The sequence below is a fragment of the Cuculus canorus genome, chromosome 9 (assembly GCF_017976375.1).
Source record: "Cuculus canorus isolate bCucCan1 chromosome 9, bCucCan1.pri, whole genome shotgun sequence".
In the NCBI taxonomy this organism is placed as follows: Eukaryota; Metazoa; Chordata; class Aves; order Cuculiformes; family Cuculidae; genus Cuculus; species Cuculus canorus.
This window is the reverse complement of record NC_071409.1, coordinates 3,002,789-3,020,647: the sequence shown is the minus strand read 5'-3', so window position 1 is coordinate 3,020,647 and position 17,859 is coordinate 3,002,789. Positions and strand designations below refer to the sequence as shown.

Below are 17,859 nucleotides of genomic sequence, written 5' to 3'. Positions count from 1 at the left end.
TGCCCCAGCCACAGGGCGCATCTCCGCAGGGATCACCGCCCCAGTGCCACCCAGGAGCAGCGTGGGTCGGGGGGAGAGCACTGGTGCAGCTGAGCCTGGGTTGGAGGGGAGCAAGGTCTGGGCCAGGCACAGAGACGAGTGGATATTGATGGTGGAAACACAAGGGGAGCCCCAGGAGATGCTTCAGCTTCAATGGAGGCCCCAGACCCAGGTCTGCACAGAAGAAGGTGCCCAGGGATAGGGGTGAAGAGGTCCTGGCTCCTATGCTGTGTCTCTTACCAACAAGTCTTGATGTAAACGAAACAAATTTGGTTCTTCGGTTTGGGGCCAGCGAAATCATCCAGCGCTTCATTTCGCTCCTGGTTAGGGGAGACAAACCAAGGCTGTGAGCGGGAGACAGTTGCAGGTACCCCTGTTCTCCTGCCCAGCCAGCCCTGGGATCTTAATTCCTCCTCTCGCAGCCTTTTCCTGCCTGCCCCCCGTGGTCCTGGACTCACTGGCGAGGCTGTGTCCCCCTCTCACACACACACTGGCTGGGACGTCACCCATGCCACAGAGCCCTAGGCCCTGCCACACAGGCCTGGCTTGCTGCAGGGCCACCATGGGGACAGATTGGCTGTCCCCACAAGCAGCAGGGGACAGGATGGCTTCAGAAAGCCAGCAGCAGCGTGGGGACCTGGCATCCGTTGAGTCTCAACCAGCAAAGGCAGCTCCTGGCTGGGCTCGGTCAACAAGAGCAGGTTTTTTTTCTAGAAAAAAAGCAGTTAAAGGAACCATTTATTCCCACAACTGCTGTGCGGGAACATTTAAAGGGCAGAGCTGATTAATTCTCTTGCAGATGAATGCTGTGGCATACCAAGGGTACCGCTCGCTTGGCAGCGGATGAGACGAGCCCCATCTGAACACGTCCCCAGATCCAGCAGGCAGCTACGCCTGCGGCAGGAGGCTGAAGATTTTGCAGGCACAGGAGAAGCCCCAGGCCTGGTGATCCCTGGAGGTTTCCCTCAGCCCAGCTTGGAAACAGGGCAGTTCATCTTTACAGGCTCCAGCTCCTGCCTGGAGGAGCAGCCGTGCTCCTGGCCCCGAGAGAGACGGAACTTTATACTTTCTCAGACGGTAGTTTTAAAGCCTGAACTTGACACACATCTAAAGCCACTGGAGTGTCTTCTGGGAGGAGAGAGGCCTAAAAGGGAGATGTGAAGGACGAGTACTGGCAGGCTGATCTGTGGGGCTGGAAGCACCTTGTGCTTTAGGTTTGAAGCCTGATGCCAAGGCCCAGTGAATCCCTTTGCAGCTGCAGGTCAGGTGCAGCCCTTCAAGCCATGACTGACCTGTGCTCTGAGGGGTCCAGCTGAGGGTCTTGCCATGGCTGTGGCCCTGCCTGCAGGCTGACCTTGCACAAAGCTCTTTGCAGGGCTCTTTGGATCCTGCTTGCAGCCCCTCGCTTCTCTCAGCCTGTGAGGGGCCCACCTGCACTCCAGCCCTGCTCCTGCAACCAGATGTGTCCAAACATACTGTCAGCTCCCGGCAGAGCCCACCCAGGGCCCACTAAGCTGCCACCAAGTAGGTGTGGGTTCAGAACTGTGGAACAGAAGCGCCAGTTTGTTTGGCACCCACTTATTTTTTCTTATGTTTTTCAGTTTGTGCCCAGCTCTGTGCCTTGATCATCCCTACAGTTCTGCAACAGCTGCTTTCAGCAGTTGCTAGCTCACATTTCGGTGCATGAGACCTGTTGGCAAACCATGCGCTGGAGTGCATGCTCGCTGCGGCCATCTAGAAGAATGGGAAGGGATGAAGGAGCACAGAACTGCAACTGCCTCCCCTGAGCTGAGGCAAACCCTGGCCTGGTTTATCATTCTCCACGCAGCTCAATCTCACAGATGTCAAATGTGCGTTTGCCCTGCATAACATGACTGATGCCTCTATTTTCAGTCCAGCCGTGTGGCTGGGGAGAAGGTGCAGTTGCTCGCAGTGCTGGGAGCTTGTCTCGCTGACACCAGAGCTGCACTGTGCTGGGGTTCAGCCCTTCAGAACTTGGAACCAGCTGGGGCTGGTGTTTAAGTGGGTACGGATGTCAAACGCTGACCTACTGACAGCAAAGTATTATCAAGCTGGCGGTGCACATTGTCTTAAGTAGTTGTTTAGCTGGTGGTACTCCTACATGTACTTTTTACAAAGGCCTGTAGTGATAGGAGGAGGGACAATAGGTATAAATGCGAGAGGGTCAGGTTTAGACTGGACATAAGGAGGAATTTCTTCACCGCGAGAGTGGTGAGGCCCTGGCCCAGGCTGCCCAGAGAGGCTATGGCTGCCCCATCCCTGGAGGTGTTCCAGGCCAGGTTGGATGGGCCTTGGGCAGCCTGAGCCAGTGGGAGGTGTTCCTGCCCATGGCAGGGGGGTTGGAACTGAATGATCTTTAAGGTCCCTTCCAACCCAAACTATTCTATGATTCTATGTATAATAACACAGATGCTGTGCCTAGAAAATTTGGGCCTAGTAAGGCTTGGGTCAGTGAGAAAGCCATGTCCTGTGTGCCAAAACAACCAGGTCTCTGTTAGCGCAGCTGAATCATTTGCCCAATGTGAGCTTGTTGGAGCCTGAACTGAAAAATCAGCCAAAAAACCCTGTATCTAGGGAGACAAAGAGGCCCCAAGCAACAGAAGGGCTGTGCAAGATCAGCATCGGCTTTGGAAGGCGCTGAGGGAGAGGCAGCTTCTCCCACCTTTGCCTACAAGCAGGAGGCACTTTACTTCACACGGCTGGTCAGGCACAGCCTTGATCTTTTAAATGGTGTTGGGTTGATGGCTGGACTTGATTTTAGAGGTCTTTCTCAACCGTAATGATTCTATGATTCTAAGTGAACCAGCTGTGCTGGCAGAGTATGCACAGCACACATCCTACTCGCTTTTACTGTCTGAATATGCAGTGGGCTGTAAATCAGTTGGGCTCCCGTGCGAGGGCTGATTTCTGACCAGAAGTGGGATCTCTGCCTGCCTGACTCTGGTTAAGTCCAGAGAGCTCGTGCCTGCGCAGGCAGGGTGCTGCCCTCACATGGGTGTAGGGAGGCAGAGTGCAGTACTGTTGTACTCACTGGGATGATGCCTTCAGCATGTAGCTGGCCTCCCGGTCATCTGCGTTCTCCAGCAGCCTCAAGATGAAGACATTGGCTAAGCTTTGCCCCTGGTCTTCTAACTCCTCTACCCGAAGAAGTCCACGAGGAGCTGAGTCGAATACTTGGTACTTGTCCCTGGGAGAGGTTAAAGAGGAGGTTAGGAAACGATCCCAGGAGAGTTTGGCTTCAGCCACCCTGTACTGAGGACACAGACAAGAAACCGCTGCATGACAAGAGGAAAAAAGATGTCCTGCTGTGGGAAGGGATCAACGAAAGGCTATAGAGACCCATCACAAAGCAAGAGACCTCCTTGCTCTGCCTTAGGCATCCCACGTGGCCTAGAACAAATTGCTTGCTCTTCCTGAGCTCCCCACGTTGTCCCCACAGACGGTGTTCCTTCAAAGGGGATTGTAAGGCTTAATTCATTCCTATTTGTAAAATGCCTCTATGTTTTCTGGATACAAGCTGCCGCAGAAGCAAAATATTTCCAGGCGTACAGACACTGCGGCGACAAGTTTATTAGAAACGTTGGACTAGCAAGATGCTCTCTACTGGTGAGTCTAGTTAATGCTACAAAGAACGCGCTGTTCTCTGGGACCCATCTGTCTGTGGTGCTGTATTTCACTGGTCTCTAGTTGCACAACACATAGTCCTAAGCATGATGACATTCTCCTTCTCCTGAGGCAGGTCACACCATGTCAAATATAACTGCTGGCCTCATGCCTAAATTTATACCCCTCCCAGCTGCTCAAATTTTCTACCCTGCCTTCTTAGAAGTTTAACTGACTGAATTTGAGCTATTATTCAGGCAGTGATGAGTCAAAAATCACTTCTTGACTGGAAGATGGGCCTTCTGAGTCATCCCACCAGTTGATGTAGCTCACCAGTGGATAAGCAAGCCCCAGCTCTTTCTGCTGGGAGACCTTGCCTGGAATGTTCAAGTCCTACTTGCCATAAATTTTCATCGGGAGAGAGCTGTGCCACCCATGAAGAGTTGACTGCGTTCAAAGGCAAGGTGACTGCTGGAGCAGGGTACACAGGTCAGGCCACGATGCCCTCCCTGTGCCTGAGTGACAAGATAGAGACAGAGCACCACAGCTTGGGTAAACCCAGGGGCAAAAAGGACTAGCAAAGTGCCCTGCGTACTGCCAGAACTTTGCACTCACCCAGGAATTTGCCGGCAAATTACCAGCAGATCATTGAAAAGGAACAAGTAGATTTCTCTGAAGAGTTTTTTGGTGCGAAGTGTTCGTGATGTCTTCGGACCATTCATTTGTTGGAGTTCCCCCTGCTTCAGCAGCCAACGGGAGTGAGAGATGATGGGAACAGACTAGAAGTGAGGAAAAGAAGGCAAAGATCAGGCAAAGAGAGGGCGGTGTCCTCTGTCATCTGCACCACAGCCCAGCACAGACAGTCAGGGACAGACATAGTAAGGGCCTAGGAATGAACAAACATTCAAGGACAGCAATGCTGGAGTGCCAAGTGCTGGATTTAACGTAGAGCCTCATCTGTCTTTGGGCAATCCCAGGTTTCATCACCAGGACTCAGCCTTTCTGGCCAGGGAGACTGACTTTCAAACACCTGTATTTGGCCCTTTGGCTACAAAAAAACAGGTTAAATGGGTTCTCACAGCTTGGGTCTGTCCCAGCCAGGAGAAGAATGCTCTCCATGCAGCCACAACAGCACTTTGGCTGGAGTTTTACTACATATTGTGTCAAAAACAAGAAGCCTGGAACAAAGCACATTTTATATTAGAAGAACACTGCGCATCCAGTCAAATAACTGAAGTATAGGTAAATATCTGTGTAAGTGCTACTTCCACCTTCCCTCCCACCCTGTGTTTGTCACACGCCCCATGGTTGGTTGGTCTTTCCACACTTGTTTCACTAGAGAAGCCCTGCCTGCACCAGTGCCCAAGACAGAGCTGCTCCAGGGATGAACCCACTCCCGTCTGTCATTATAGCCTCAGCTTTACAAGAGATGAAGGCAGCCTTGTAGCTACGCCAAACTAATGCTGTGGATTGTGGTCTAGCCCTGACACACTGGTAAAGTGCTCTGGAAAAATCAAATTCTTGGGTGCCCAGTGTGGCTCTCCAAACAAAGTCCCCAAATTTTTTGCTTTACTAGTCCAGGTATGTAAAAAAAATTGTTTGGAAGCTAAATATGCTCCTTAAAGTTTGTGACTCAGACAGATCTTAGTAGCATCTCCACAGCACTCAAGAGAAGAAATGGCAATTTTACACTCAGTACTGGAGTTTTATGGCATATATTAAATGAGATCTCCTAAATATTGATTCAGTCATTCCATGAGTGGAGCCAGAATAGATCATCATTAGGTAATTAGAGACTGTTCATAAACACAGGGATGAATTAAAATGGTGGGACAGTCTTCATTTTGGTATTTTCCAGCTTCAAAATATTTTGCTTTGTAGCTTTCATCTTCCTTTAACGTAATTTGTAATGTAAAATAACAGCTGAAATCTGACCAGCACTTTGAAGAGAGGTGAGAGCCAGAGCTGAGTGCCGGAGCAGGAGCCACCTGCTGCACGCAGGTAGTTTGATGCCAGTGTCACATCTGTGTACAGATGTCACATCTGGGGCACACTACACACTGGCCTCAGTGCTGCCCCTTGCTCGCTCTCTCCGCAGCACGCGTGCATGGAGACCACGTGCATGGCTGCAGTGCCTGCGGCAGCAGCACCCCTTACAAAGGCTTGGGAGGGGGACAGTGTGGGTGATGCCATCACTGAACACTCATGAAAAGGAGTGCAACAAGGTTACTACCGCGTATGTGCACGCAACACCTCAATGCTGTTATTTTGATGTCTGCAAAGGGTTACCAGGTTATGCTTATACCTTGATCTTGAATTCCAGCTTCTTTTGGATGCTGATCATCTGCTCAGTTCGGCTCATCTTCCTGACACCTTCATTGCATGCCTTCACCACCTGGAAAAGAAGAGTGGAAAGATTTGCCTCCACTGGCCTTAAGCAGGTAAGTGATTGACAGCGCAGAAAGGCCTGACCATGACAGGGTAAGTAAGTGCCCTGCTGTAATAGGAACTGACTAAGCTAAACCCTTCTATCAGCACTGTATTTGCATGGAAAAAGAAAAAGGGGGAGGCAAAATCCCACCAAAATTCCCCAGACACACAGAAGATGTTATAGCTGGAAGCTGACTGTCAGAGGATGTTAGATGTCTGCATTCAGTTACTGAACCCGACAGCATTAAGCAATACTCCTGGTGGCACAGCTCATTTTCCGGATCCTGACACACCATGTATCGTCTTCAACCCCAGTGAGGGTATACGTGCAGTATTATCTTCATGAAGAGAATGAAGCTAAAGATCTTAATTTCAAAGACGTAAATGTTGTGGTTCTGCCAAGCACCGCCAGATGCCAAGGCTATAAAATGTCCCAGGGAAAGGGATGGTTCATCATACAGAGCCCAGCTGTGTTCTGAGCACAGACTTGGAACAGAAAAACCTCAAGCAACGTGCAGGCACTACCCTGTTACAGAGACCTTAACCTAGATGCCACTGCCTGTTTCATAAGGAGCAACTCTCTTGAGACCTACCTAGGCAGAAAAATTATGTTGGAGAACAAGCTCCACTTTGTGCTCTGTTTCTGTTACTCAAAATCCACCAGGCTATCAGCAACTGAAACCGTGATCAGCTCTTACATCTCAAAGAGGACACCTACAGAGAAAATATGCACCACATGATCTCTGTTGTGATGCCTGAACCAAGCTGGATGTTAAGTATGTAAACTGAAACACTTAGAGATAAGTTACCATGCAAAAGGAGTTACCAAATTGATCACATGAGTCACTGACAGCTGAATAGAAAAAGAGCATTTTTCCATCAGCAGTTGTGGTCACCTGCATGCTACAGAAACAACCTTCCTCAGACTTTTGACCAGTGGAAAACCAACTGGCTACCAGATACATCAGGAGGGATTCTGCAAATCCAAACTAATACAGAACACTCTTCATTGCTAAGGTCTCCGCCAAAGCGTACACTTCCCTAGACTGGTTCAGGGCAAACCCAAGAGCCCATTTGCTGTAGTATTTCAGTCAGAAGCTGCAACCGTATCCTCAGGCTACTGTTCTAGCACAGTTTTCAACTTCAAATCCTTATATTGAACTGTGGAATCTGAAAGATGTTCTATGCTTCTGATGGGGAACGGTTCAAACGCTGTCCTGGCCCACACAGATGCCAGCTATATCCAGACCATTCAGATGTGTAGCCTGGAGGTGGGATCTTGTCAGGAACAGTCCTGATGGAAAACATACCAAAGCCTTCCTGGTGTCTTGTACACAGCAATAACTAGCACAACACCCAACTGCCAGCCTCAGGGAAAAGAGCTAACAGCAGGCCTGAGGACTTCATTAAGAAACTGTTATTCTAGGTCAGAGAAAGAAGTGTGCTGTATTGGAGAAAAACCTGACACGGTTGTACTCTGCTGCCTGTTGCAGCTAATTACATCTCTCAGTGGGATCCATCACCTTTGGGTATCTGGAAAAACAATTTGTATTCTTGAAGACTCTGGGGGGAAAAGAGTCTCTCTGCCCTTTCCTACAGCGGAAACACACACATCTGTTTTTAGCAAGGGATTCCTCGTCACTGACATCTAAGTGCTGCTAGATTAGTCCATCTTTGAGATCAAGGAAGACTTCAGAAAAAAAATACTTGTGAAACATAGTGACAGGATTCAAAGGGAAAGCTCTAGGAGAGAATGTAGTTTGTAGGGTTTTTTTACTTGGAGGTGGGCTGGGTGTGGGGAATGAGCATGATGGTTTAATTTTAATGGCCTCCAGTTAGCTCATTCAAACTTACTGTTTCCAGTTCTTTATGTGCATCCAGAGCAGTGTTTTCTCTGTCAGACTTCTCTTCCACTTTCTTTAAAATATTCTGCAGTGGAGAAAAAGCTGTGTTAATTTTGATTCCAGTCTGACAGCATAGAAAGGTCTTTGCTAGCTTCTGAGTTATTTCTAGCAATCAGCCTAATTACAGGGAAGATGACAGAGTACGGTGACTCTCACCTCTTAGTTCCTCTTTCTCGTTAAAACCTGTTCCCATCTGGCCCTATATCTAAAAGACAGATAGAAGGCAGACTTCTGTTTTATAAAACTAAATGCATATATAAAAATAGAGTGGCACTAACAGTGTTCTTGGTAATCCCAGTAGGATAAGACCACTTGGGACCGAGCTGTTTCCTTATTCCTAGAAGCACATTCTCCAGCAGCATTTACAGAAGCCGGCAAAGCACAGGTGGCAGAGGGCTGACAGTCTGGTCCAAGCCACCACGAGGCAGGATATTATGCAAGGAGCATTTCTCTGTCTTGCAGTTGTTCTGCACTGTGCATCTGTGTGTCAGCATCCCAACCATCAGGCTGCTGGGTTAACGGACTGTTGCTACCACTTTTAGCAGCTCAACAAATTTCCTCCTCAACTCTTTTGCCAGAATGCAACATAAACTGGAGAATGGACTGAAATATTTTTTCATAGTTATTGAGAATGTCTAACTCTACAGAAAGACTTTATCCAGCTCTAGGACTGATTGTGGCTCGATCTAAACCTCATTCATAAGTGCTGGAAAGGAAAATTCCAGGAGTGATCCTGATGACTTTCGGGAGAGAGAGAAGAGCAAAACTCTACCTGCACCAGCAGCTTCAGCCGAGTGATCCTTTGAAACGGCAGAATCAGGAAGGAAGAAAAGGACAGGCCTTTGCACTTAGGATCCAGCTCCAGCTGTGAGATCACTTCCCGGAAAGCTGGCTTGTCCTGGCTGAAAAGAGAGAGGGAAGGTGAGAGCTTTGAGTGCTACTCTGCCCGAGATTCCATGATATGGCTGGTGACCCCAAAGCAGCTTGGTTCCAGCGACAGCATCTGCCTGGCCTCTCCCAGTAAGAGAGAAGAGGGGAGAAGGGGACTGAACACTTCTAGGTGTATTGTAGTTTAAATCTAAAACTATTTATAGTGTTGGGGGAGGGAAAAAATAGACATTTAATGTACAAGCCATGGGTAGCGTTCACATGTGTTAGCACATCTAGCTCAGCAGCATACGCTGTGTGCGTAGGTGTGCGTGAATGGGGTGTGTGTCCAAGTAGATGAGTCAGAGGCATAATTATATACTTTTACACAGTTGGAACTCTGTGACAAGGTGAAATTCACACAGCCGTAAGAATAAGACAAGCCACAGAACAGCTCAAGCTTGGTTACTCCTGGCTGCTTAGTTGGAGGATGGAAATAATTATTCAGGCTGAGAAGGGTATGGGCCATGCCTGGGCCTCCCCTTATGGTGTTTGTGGCAGATGAGGGCACTGCTGGGCCATGGACACAGCAGCACAGAACACCCCCAGCTGCCGCAGTCAAATATAATGCTTCCTGACAACTGTGGGGCCCTGAGGAAGACTTACACTGCTGGAGTCCTGGCTAGCAAATACAGCACAGACGCGAAGAGGTTGCTGTGCAAAACCTGTCCTTACTTTGTGTGACTTGCAACACCCAAGAGAAGCCACTCTTTCTCCCTGCTGCAGAAGGTACTTATGCGACTCGCCAAGCCACAGCAGAATGGACCTACAGCCAAATGGAGGGAACCGTGGCACACTTCAGGCTCAGCCAAATGCTGCAGAAGCCTTGTGCCAGCTAGGAACCAGTGGAAGGGAGTCTATTCGTTTTCGATTTGCTTTATGTTCTCCTGCAGATGAAAAAAATGCTGCCCTCTAAATCCCTATTTACGAATAGCTCCAACAGGTCCTTTTCAAGCTAAAGTAATCCAGCCTATCACTGCTTCATTTCTGAGTGTTTAGCTAATGGCTCTAGGCAAATTGTTTGTATTCTGCAGCTATATTGCTTACCTCTGACTGAGGGAAACCCTCTGGTACCCTCCTCTTGGAGAAAACAGTTGGCCAAGCTAAACAGAGGCCCCTTAAAGTGTGTGTGTGTGGGGGGGTCACCTCAAAAGCTGGAGAGCAGAGAAAGGAAGGAATTAGGGCTTGTTACTCTCCCTGAACCAGCTGCTGCTACGGGGAGGAAATACAGTGCAGCATGTGCAATGGGCTGCCCTGAAAGAATCCAGGACATTGTAAGTGAAGAAAAATTAATTTTCCTGCTCAAAGACAAGCTTGTAGGGCACTCTTTGTTTAGAGCTGGCGTAAGAGAATTCCTACTGGACCAAAAGACTTGCTAAACTTGAAAAATACTGAAAAAAAATTTCTCAGATTATATCCTCAGGCGTAGGTAATGTCTGTGTAACAGCAGAATGTAAAAAATCAATATTCAGTTGCAGGAAGGTCAAATGCCTCACTGGGAACCTCGAGAAAAGCAATGGCTGCTCTTATCATCAGAGATTTGTATTATGTTCTTGGCCTTTCACTCTCTTGCCTCTACTTGCAGTTTAAAAATGCATACATTTTGCAAGCATGCGTCCCCATGCACACCACAAATATTTCCCGCAGTTGCAAGCCGCTGGCTCTGAATTTATGTGGGATGTTACCTGAATACCAGATCACCCCACCCTTACCATAAAGCCTTTTAATTGTGTTTTCTTTTTATAGGTGCAGTGAAAAATCAGTGAAGCAGGAAATCTTGTTTCTGTACTATCTAGCCCTTTCTCATAAATATCAAAATTACAGCTAAATTTGTAGCCTACACAATTTTGCAAAGTAATTTTGCGAAGTAATTTAGCATCAAGCACTGGAACTCACAGAAGCTGCTTGTAAGCTCTTTCCTGGTAGGTCTGGTTGGAGACGTAGGTGATGTACACGGAGAAGTGATTAACTGTATGCTGGTAGACAATATCGCACACATCCGAGATCACAATATTCTCCTCCACTCGCTGCTCGAGGTCCAACAGGAAGCTAGGTTAGAAACACAATGCTCATGTTAAAGCGATCTGTCTGTCCCAGGAAAATTCCCAGAAGAGTTTAAAGCAATGAGTGTATCCACAAGCTCTTTGAAAAGACAGTGAGTAACAGACTGCCCCTAGTCAGCTCCTCCACCCCTCGACAAGGTTAGCTAAAGCAATGCCATTGAGTTGGACAAAAATTCACCAGCAGTTGTCTTACCGCTCACTAACAGCCATGACATCCAGGACATTGGAGAAGAGGATGTGTGCCTCAGACGGGTGTAAGATCTTTTTCAGACGTTCATTTTCCATGAAGTGAGAAACCAGCAGATTCAGACTTTTGTAATACGAGGCTTCAGAAGTAACCAGCTCAAACATGGCCTGAGAGAGAAGCCCAAAGAAGGAAATCAGCAGGTACCTTCTACTTCTATAGTGACGGGGACACAGCGCTATTGTGAGCATCTGTGCTGCACACAGTCATGGACCTTGCACCCACCCTCCACGCTCCAAGTACAGGGACAGGTAAGCCCACAATGGCATTTGTCATGTGTTACACAGGTTAGTGACTTAAATGGAAGATTTCTTCCCTCAGCCATCAGCCCTGGCTCCTTCTGTCTCTCTCTTAAGTTGTCTGACCACACTTCCTTCCACTGATTCACTCCAGCAGAACTCTCTCATTTTCTCACGATACATAAGCAGTCTGTTTTTGCACATGTGCAAATATAAATGCTCTTCATGGGCTCCTCCCTTTTTCTTAGTGTCACCTAAGCCTGACCTGAGGTTGCCCAGCCACTGGATCCCTCCTGTGCCTACTTGTCACAGGTCTCCCTTTCCTTGGGAGCTTCCACACACCCTCCAACCCCCTACTGATCATGACAGTGCTGCCTTGTATCTCTGCTCACTGGGGCTTATGGTGCTGCCCAGGAGGGTCTCCCTGCACCCTCGCCACTCTTGTTTTAGAGAAACCATGGTGTAGGGGTTGGGCTGTCTGGCACCTGGCACGCTGTACTCCCAGCGTGTGACACGCGCTCCTTGGGGCAGAGCTAATGGAATTACACAGCTGTGGTGCTCCAGCCCCTGTGTGTTCCCTGACCCAAAGGAAATACAGTTGTTACTGTCCAAAATCCCAGCCATAAGCTTTTCTGACCTAGGACAAGACGCCTTAGTTCTTAACTATAACCAAGAAGTTATAGTTAACTTCCAGCCCTCGCTGCTCCTGTTAAAGCCAGGGATGTGGTCTGGGGAAGCAGAAAGACAAATTGATGGTTTAGGCCAGAGATAAATCATGAATTAATAAGACAGGGATGTAAAACGTTCTGCCCACACTGGATGCTACAGAGACAGTCTACTATTATCACACAGAGCTCATTTATCTCCAGGAAAGTGTTTGTTGTGTTTGTTGAGTGGCAGATAAAAAAGGTGATTATTTACACAGCTATTGAATCCATCAGTTGAAGTGAGATTAATTCAAGATTGTCACAAGGGCTTCGACACTGTGAAAAATCGCTAGGTCCTTCAGGCATCTCTTGATCAATGTGTACCCTGGGTAGCTGCTGCTACTGAAAGAGGACTCTTTTGGTAGCTCAGCAGAAGTCTTGCTTCCTTGAACCTGAAGCTGCTTTGACCCAAGCTCCCCTACTGCTCACCTCCTGGTGATGGTGGGACCTGGCCAGGCAGCTGTTGTTTGGTTTTTTTTTTTTTTTTTCCTAAACAAATAATCTGAAATCTCTGCTAATCAGTTTTTGGCCTTTTCCTGGAAGTATTGCTATGCATCACAGAAAGACCTGAGGGACAGAGACCTGGGTTATATACCCGATGCTATGCTGCAGTCCAAGATCTGGGAGGATGGACACAACAAGGAGGGACTGTAACTCAATCCAGAGCTGCTAAGATATCAGTCGAAGTGACATTTCAGTTCTATGTGGGTTTGGTAGCCTAGGAAATATTCCCTGTGGCCAGTTAGGTCAAAAGGTGGTCCTTCCTGGCACCAGAGAAGGAGGTCACGCCCAGACAGCTCCCAGAAAGGAGACAGAGCAAAGGGTGCAGGTAGAAATGAATATACTTGGTCAGGGTATGTGGAAAGGCTGGCATTTAAAAAGTAAGAGGACAATTTTTTTAAGGCCAGATTCCCAGTGAGAAAAAAGGAGCAGTATCAGCTCAGCTTCCCCCAGCAGTTTCACCAGGGCACCTGGTGAATCATAGAGTGGGTTAGGTTGGAAGGGACCATGACGGTCATCCAGTCCAACCCCCAGTGAGCAGGGACAGCTTCAACTCCATCAGGTTACTCAGAGACCCATCCATCCTGACCTCGAATGTTTTGAGGGATGGGGCATCCACCACCTCTCTGGGTAACCTGGGCCAGTGTTTCACCACCCTCAGCGGAACAAACTTCTTCCTAATATCTAGCCTAAACTTTTCCTTTTTAGTTTAAAACCATCACCCCTTGTCCTACTGCTACAGGCACTGCTAAAAAGTTTTTCCCCATCTTTCTTATCAGCCCCCTTTAAGTATTGAAAGGCTGCAATAAGGTTTCCTTGGAGTCTTCTCAAGGCTGAACAACCCCAACTCTCTCAGCTTCTTTTCACAGGGGAGGTTCCAGGCCTTTGATCATTTTTGTGGCCTCCCCTGAACCTGCTCCAACAGGTCCATGTCCTTCCTGTGCTGAGGGCTCCAGAACTAGATACAATACTCCAGACGAGGTCTCACAAGAGAGGAGTAGAGGGGCAGAATCCCCTCCCTTACCCCGCTGGCCACATTTCTTTTGATGCAGCCCAGGATACAGTTGGCTTTCTGGGCTGCAGGTGTACAGTGCCAGTTCATGTCCAGATTCTCATCCAGCAGGACCCCCAGGTTTTTCTCCACAGGCCCTGAGAGAGAATCTCTCTCTCTCTCCCCCTCTCTCTCTGCATGACTGGCTAGTTCCTAAATGCACTTCTTACAGCTTTAACTGCAGTTTTTTATTTGATAAATGAGAAGAAAGGAGGAAATAGGTAAAGATACAACAAAGAACAAGACATGGCGTGTTGGGACAGCCCATTCCTTCCAGATATCTTGGGGATTGCTACCACTAGTCATTTTGCACAGTTTTTTCTGCCAAGTCTTTGATTGCAGGGTGGCCATAAGAGCCAAAATCAAGATCTGCCACTCTACCACAGCCTGAAGTCTTTAGATAACTTGCTTATCTAGAAAGTTGCTTTCTGATCTGCAGATGCTCCTCTGCTTGCGTCTAGAGAAATAAAAATGTGTTTGCTTGCTCTTCACCTTAGGTGGGGATGCCAGACCTTCATGGGCATGTGTAGGGTGCAAGCCATACCAGTGCAACAGGGTTCTGATTAAAAGCAGGTGCCAGAAAAGTAACATCTCCAGTGAGTGGGACAAGCTCTGGAAGTGTTCATAGCACGTGTAAGGCACAAGTTTCTTAATTTATTTTGGCAATCCAGCTGGTCGTCTGCAAATCCAAAGTGCCTGCTTCAAGCAGCCCAGGCTGCTGTTTCCCTTCTGAGTGGTAAGTATGAGCTGCAAACCTCCCAAACTGGCAGCAAACATCCAACCATGTGATGTCATCTCTGTGGAATAACTGAACTGTGCTAGCTCTAAGCAGTCACTAGAAAAAAGAGCATGAGCTTCTGGTCTCAGATTTGCAAAAATAACTAGAAAAAAAAATTAACTAAATGTCAGTGGGTGCGATATTGCTTTCCCGAGTCTACAAACAGTTTGAAAAGATCTCTTGGAAACATGACCAATACTGTTCCATCAGTCCTCTCGGTCATGAACTTCATGACTTCTCATAATCATGTAAAAGCTAATCCAATCGCTTTCATTGCTTATGTTTTGGCAGAGAGACTGAGAAAGGAAAAGATAAAAGAAGCCTAAGGAAGAAGGAAATGCAGAAGGTAAAAAAAGGAGAAAAATTAAAAGTAACCCTAGAGACTACATTCATATTGAGACAATACAATGTTTTATTGCATAGATTGAAAATATTTGTTCCCAATGACCTTGCTCTTCATGTAGATAAGAAGGGGGAATTCTGCTCTGGTCCAGGAGGGATGCTGTTCTGAGCTGATGCCACGGTGTTGCCTGTGACCAGCCCTCAGACCTGCTTGCCTGCTCAGGGTCAGTCTGACATCCACCTGCTAGAAGTGCACAGTCCAGCACCAGAGCAATCTGGAGGAAAGCAGCTTTGCTGTACGGCAAATTTAGAAGTTTGAAATCTAATGTTTGCTCAAAGGAATGTAAATTATATCTTATTTGGACATTTTTGTGACAATGGAAGAAAAAAGAAAGACTGCCTGCCTGTCAAACACGCTCTTTGACAGAAACGCTGTGTTACCACTGCACACAAACAGGTTCATAACCCTCTTTTGCTTGAGCACGGAAAATTTTCACAGCAGCAGCTCCCTGATCTAAATTCACACCATAACACATGGTGCAGACTCTGCCTCTTTTCCTAACATCAAAGTGACCCGAATCCAGATGATGTCTACCAAAAACTTTATCAAAGCTTATACATCTCAGTAAAAATGGTTCAATTCAAAGACTGAGAATCCTTTGCTAAACTATTTTTATTACTAAATTGTTTTGGCTGAGTTCCACTCAGCTCAGAGTCTCCTAAAACAGAGAAGATGAACATGATGCAGGAAAATCAATACAGTTAGCAAGCAGAAAAGAAACTACCCAGTAAATAAACCAAGGGCAAATGGAAAGGTAGGGAACTGAACTGGGAAAGAGGAATTAACTGGAGCTACTCCACAAAAAGGCCATATCAATGTCTACTTGAAGCTTCACGCTGAAAATAGTTTCACTAATTAAATGCTGTTTCTTCCAGTCACTGCATTGCTACTTCTTCAGAGCCTAGTACCTTGGTGATGGAATTTGAGCCTGAATCACATGTAATACAGGGAGTGTGTTTTCTCTCCAGTCACTTGTACATCTTGCTAGATGCATGCTGCCTGGCATTTCCTCCACGATGACTCTATCAGAATCCAAACAGCGTTTCTTCGCCTTGTTCTTTTTGCATTATTATGTTTCCTATATGGTTAAGAGAAAGCCCTTGATGATTCATGTTTTGCTGTGTTTGATGCTCAGCAGATGTCCGGATACCTAGAACTACCCTATCAATAACTTAATCTTATCTGATCATTATTCCAGTAGTACATCATTTTCCTATTTCCCTGACCTCTGTGCTCTGTAACATGTCTTTTGCTTTTTCTTTTGTTCTTCCTTTTTCTGCATTTGCACCCACACTTCCAGTTGTTACATCTTGCTACTCCCACGTTCACTTCAGATGAAAAAGGCTAGTGTGCAGCGGCCATGGCTGTCTGAATTCTGTTCGAGTTCTCAGGGCTAATGGGCCATGCTGCAACATTTTTTTTTCTCAAATTGCTGGGGAGTGGGTGTGCTTTTTTGGTTGATTGGCTTGTTTGTTTGTTTTCTTTCCTGAAACTCCATTTTCTGGCTCATTAGTTCCAACGGGGACAATGATTAAAGGCCTTCCATGACACCTTTCAAGCATCTTCCAGTCAAGGTTCTTATTTTGATGCTTTAAAAACACCTGTGCCTTGTTTTCCATCTTGTGTTGATAACCTCCTTTCTCATTTTGCATCATTGTCAGTAAGGAAGACCCATTTCCTCTTCTTGTTCTTGTCTCTTTCACTTTGCAGGTCACTGCAGATGAGCAACTTTGTCTCGGACTGTTCAAGCCCAGCTCCATCACAGTTACAGTGATGTTCCCTTCCTCAGCTGTGAACAGAGGTGTTTGCTTTCAGTTTCCTTCTGCTTGTGTACCAATATTCCTCCCTGTGGTCTAAATACTACTCTGTGTAGTATTCTACATTTGGTGGCTGCTCTTGCTCTTCTAATCCTTGTGCTTACCACAGCTTTGAAGATAAAATGGGTCAGAAAGGTACAATTTCGTCCTTAAGAAATTTACTCCAGAATTTCTGCTGCCTTGTATTTCATGTAAATTCCTGCAATACTCTTTCATTGAGCTGAACACTTTCACATTCACTGTGTCAAGCCCTCATGTACAGCTCACGCTCCCAGTTCATACCCAACGTAAGCAGAGTTCCAGGACTGCAAGAGCAAGCTGTGTTTGCTTATAGCAAGGCAGAATTCAACATTAACTTTTTTAACTGCCGCTGTGACTTCGTCAGCCTTCCTTGTTTTAGAATCATAGAACGGTTTGGGTTGGAAGGGAACTTAAAGATCATCTACACCCTGTTTTCGATTTTACTGCCTTCAACTCTCCTCATAGAGCAAATTCTTCACTTTATCTTTTCAATGTTCAGCCAATTTCACAGCTCTCTGGCTTTGAGCAATTTTGTAATCTCTTACTGTGCTAATCCCAGAACAAACAGGAAGAAAATTTCAGCTCTGATAAGCTAGCATCAGGAGAAAGCACAACACTTCTTTAAGGCAGTTCTGTCCCATCTCCATCTGCTTTATTTCTGTTGTTATTTAAGCAGAGAGAAGAAAATTCAGCACTTTTAATGTAGGGGTTTTTCCTTAAAACACCTACGGGTTATGAATGTAACTCAACAGAAACGGCAGGTTTTGAAATCCATAATGCAAACTTCTACATGAATATTTCTATGTAAAAGACTTCTTTTTGAAGCAGAAAGAAGAAGAAAAGCTTGTTAATATTTCAGATGCCAGATTGTATTTGTAATGCTGGCAGTTAGAAGCACCGTGTTTTGCCAGGTAAACAGAACAAATCTGATATGGAAATAACGAGTGCAGAAGAACATGGAAAAGCAACAAATTGTTTTAGTCACCTTCAGACATAACCCTGACACAGTAACAGCCTGTGCTGCCAGTCCAAGGTACCCTGGATAAACACTGGTCCCTCCCACGCAGGGTGTAAGTAACACAGCTCTGCCCGTCGCAACCCTGTGGGTCAC

The 17,859-nt window shown here is 46.7% G+C and overlaps 1 protein-coding gene across 4 annotated transcripts in view; it reads right to left on the bottom strand.

Annotated features, from left to right (window-relative positions):
• NGEF (neuronal guanine nucleotide exchange factor) overlaps positions 1-17,859 on the bottom strand; it is a 40,667-nt gene that overhangs the window by 1,069 nt on the left and 21,739 nt on the right. For all 4 annotated transcript variants that reach the window (XM_054074670.1, XM_054074671.1, XM_054074672.1 and 1 more), the window contains 8 exons: positions 11,181-11,341; positions 10,821-10,973; positions 8,770-8,899; positions 7,948-8,022; positions 5,969-6,058; positions 4,279-4,442; positions 3,092-3,247; positions 280-359 (listed from right to left, as the gene is read on the bottom strand). In XM_054074670.1, coding sequence (XP_053930645.1) covers positions 280-359; positions 3,092-3,247; positions 4,279-4,442; positions 5,969-6,058; positions 7,948-8,022; positions 8,770-8,899; positions 10,821-10,973; positions 11,181-11,341 — 1,009 coding nt within the window. The remainder of the gene's footprint in view (positions 1-279; positions 360-3,091; positions 3,248-4,278; positions 4,443-5,968; positions 6,059-7,947; positions 8,023-8,769; positions 8,900-10,820; positions 10,974-11,180; positions 11,342-17,859) is intronic.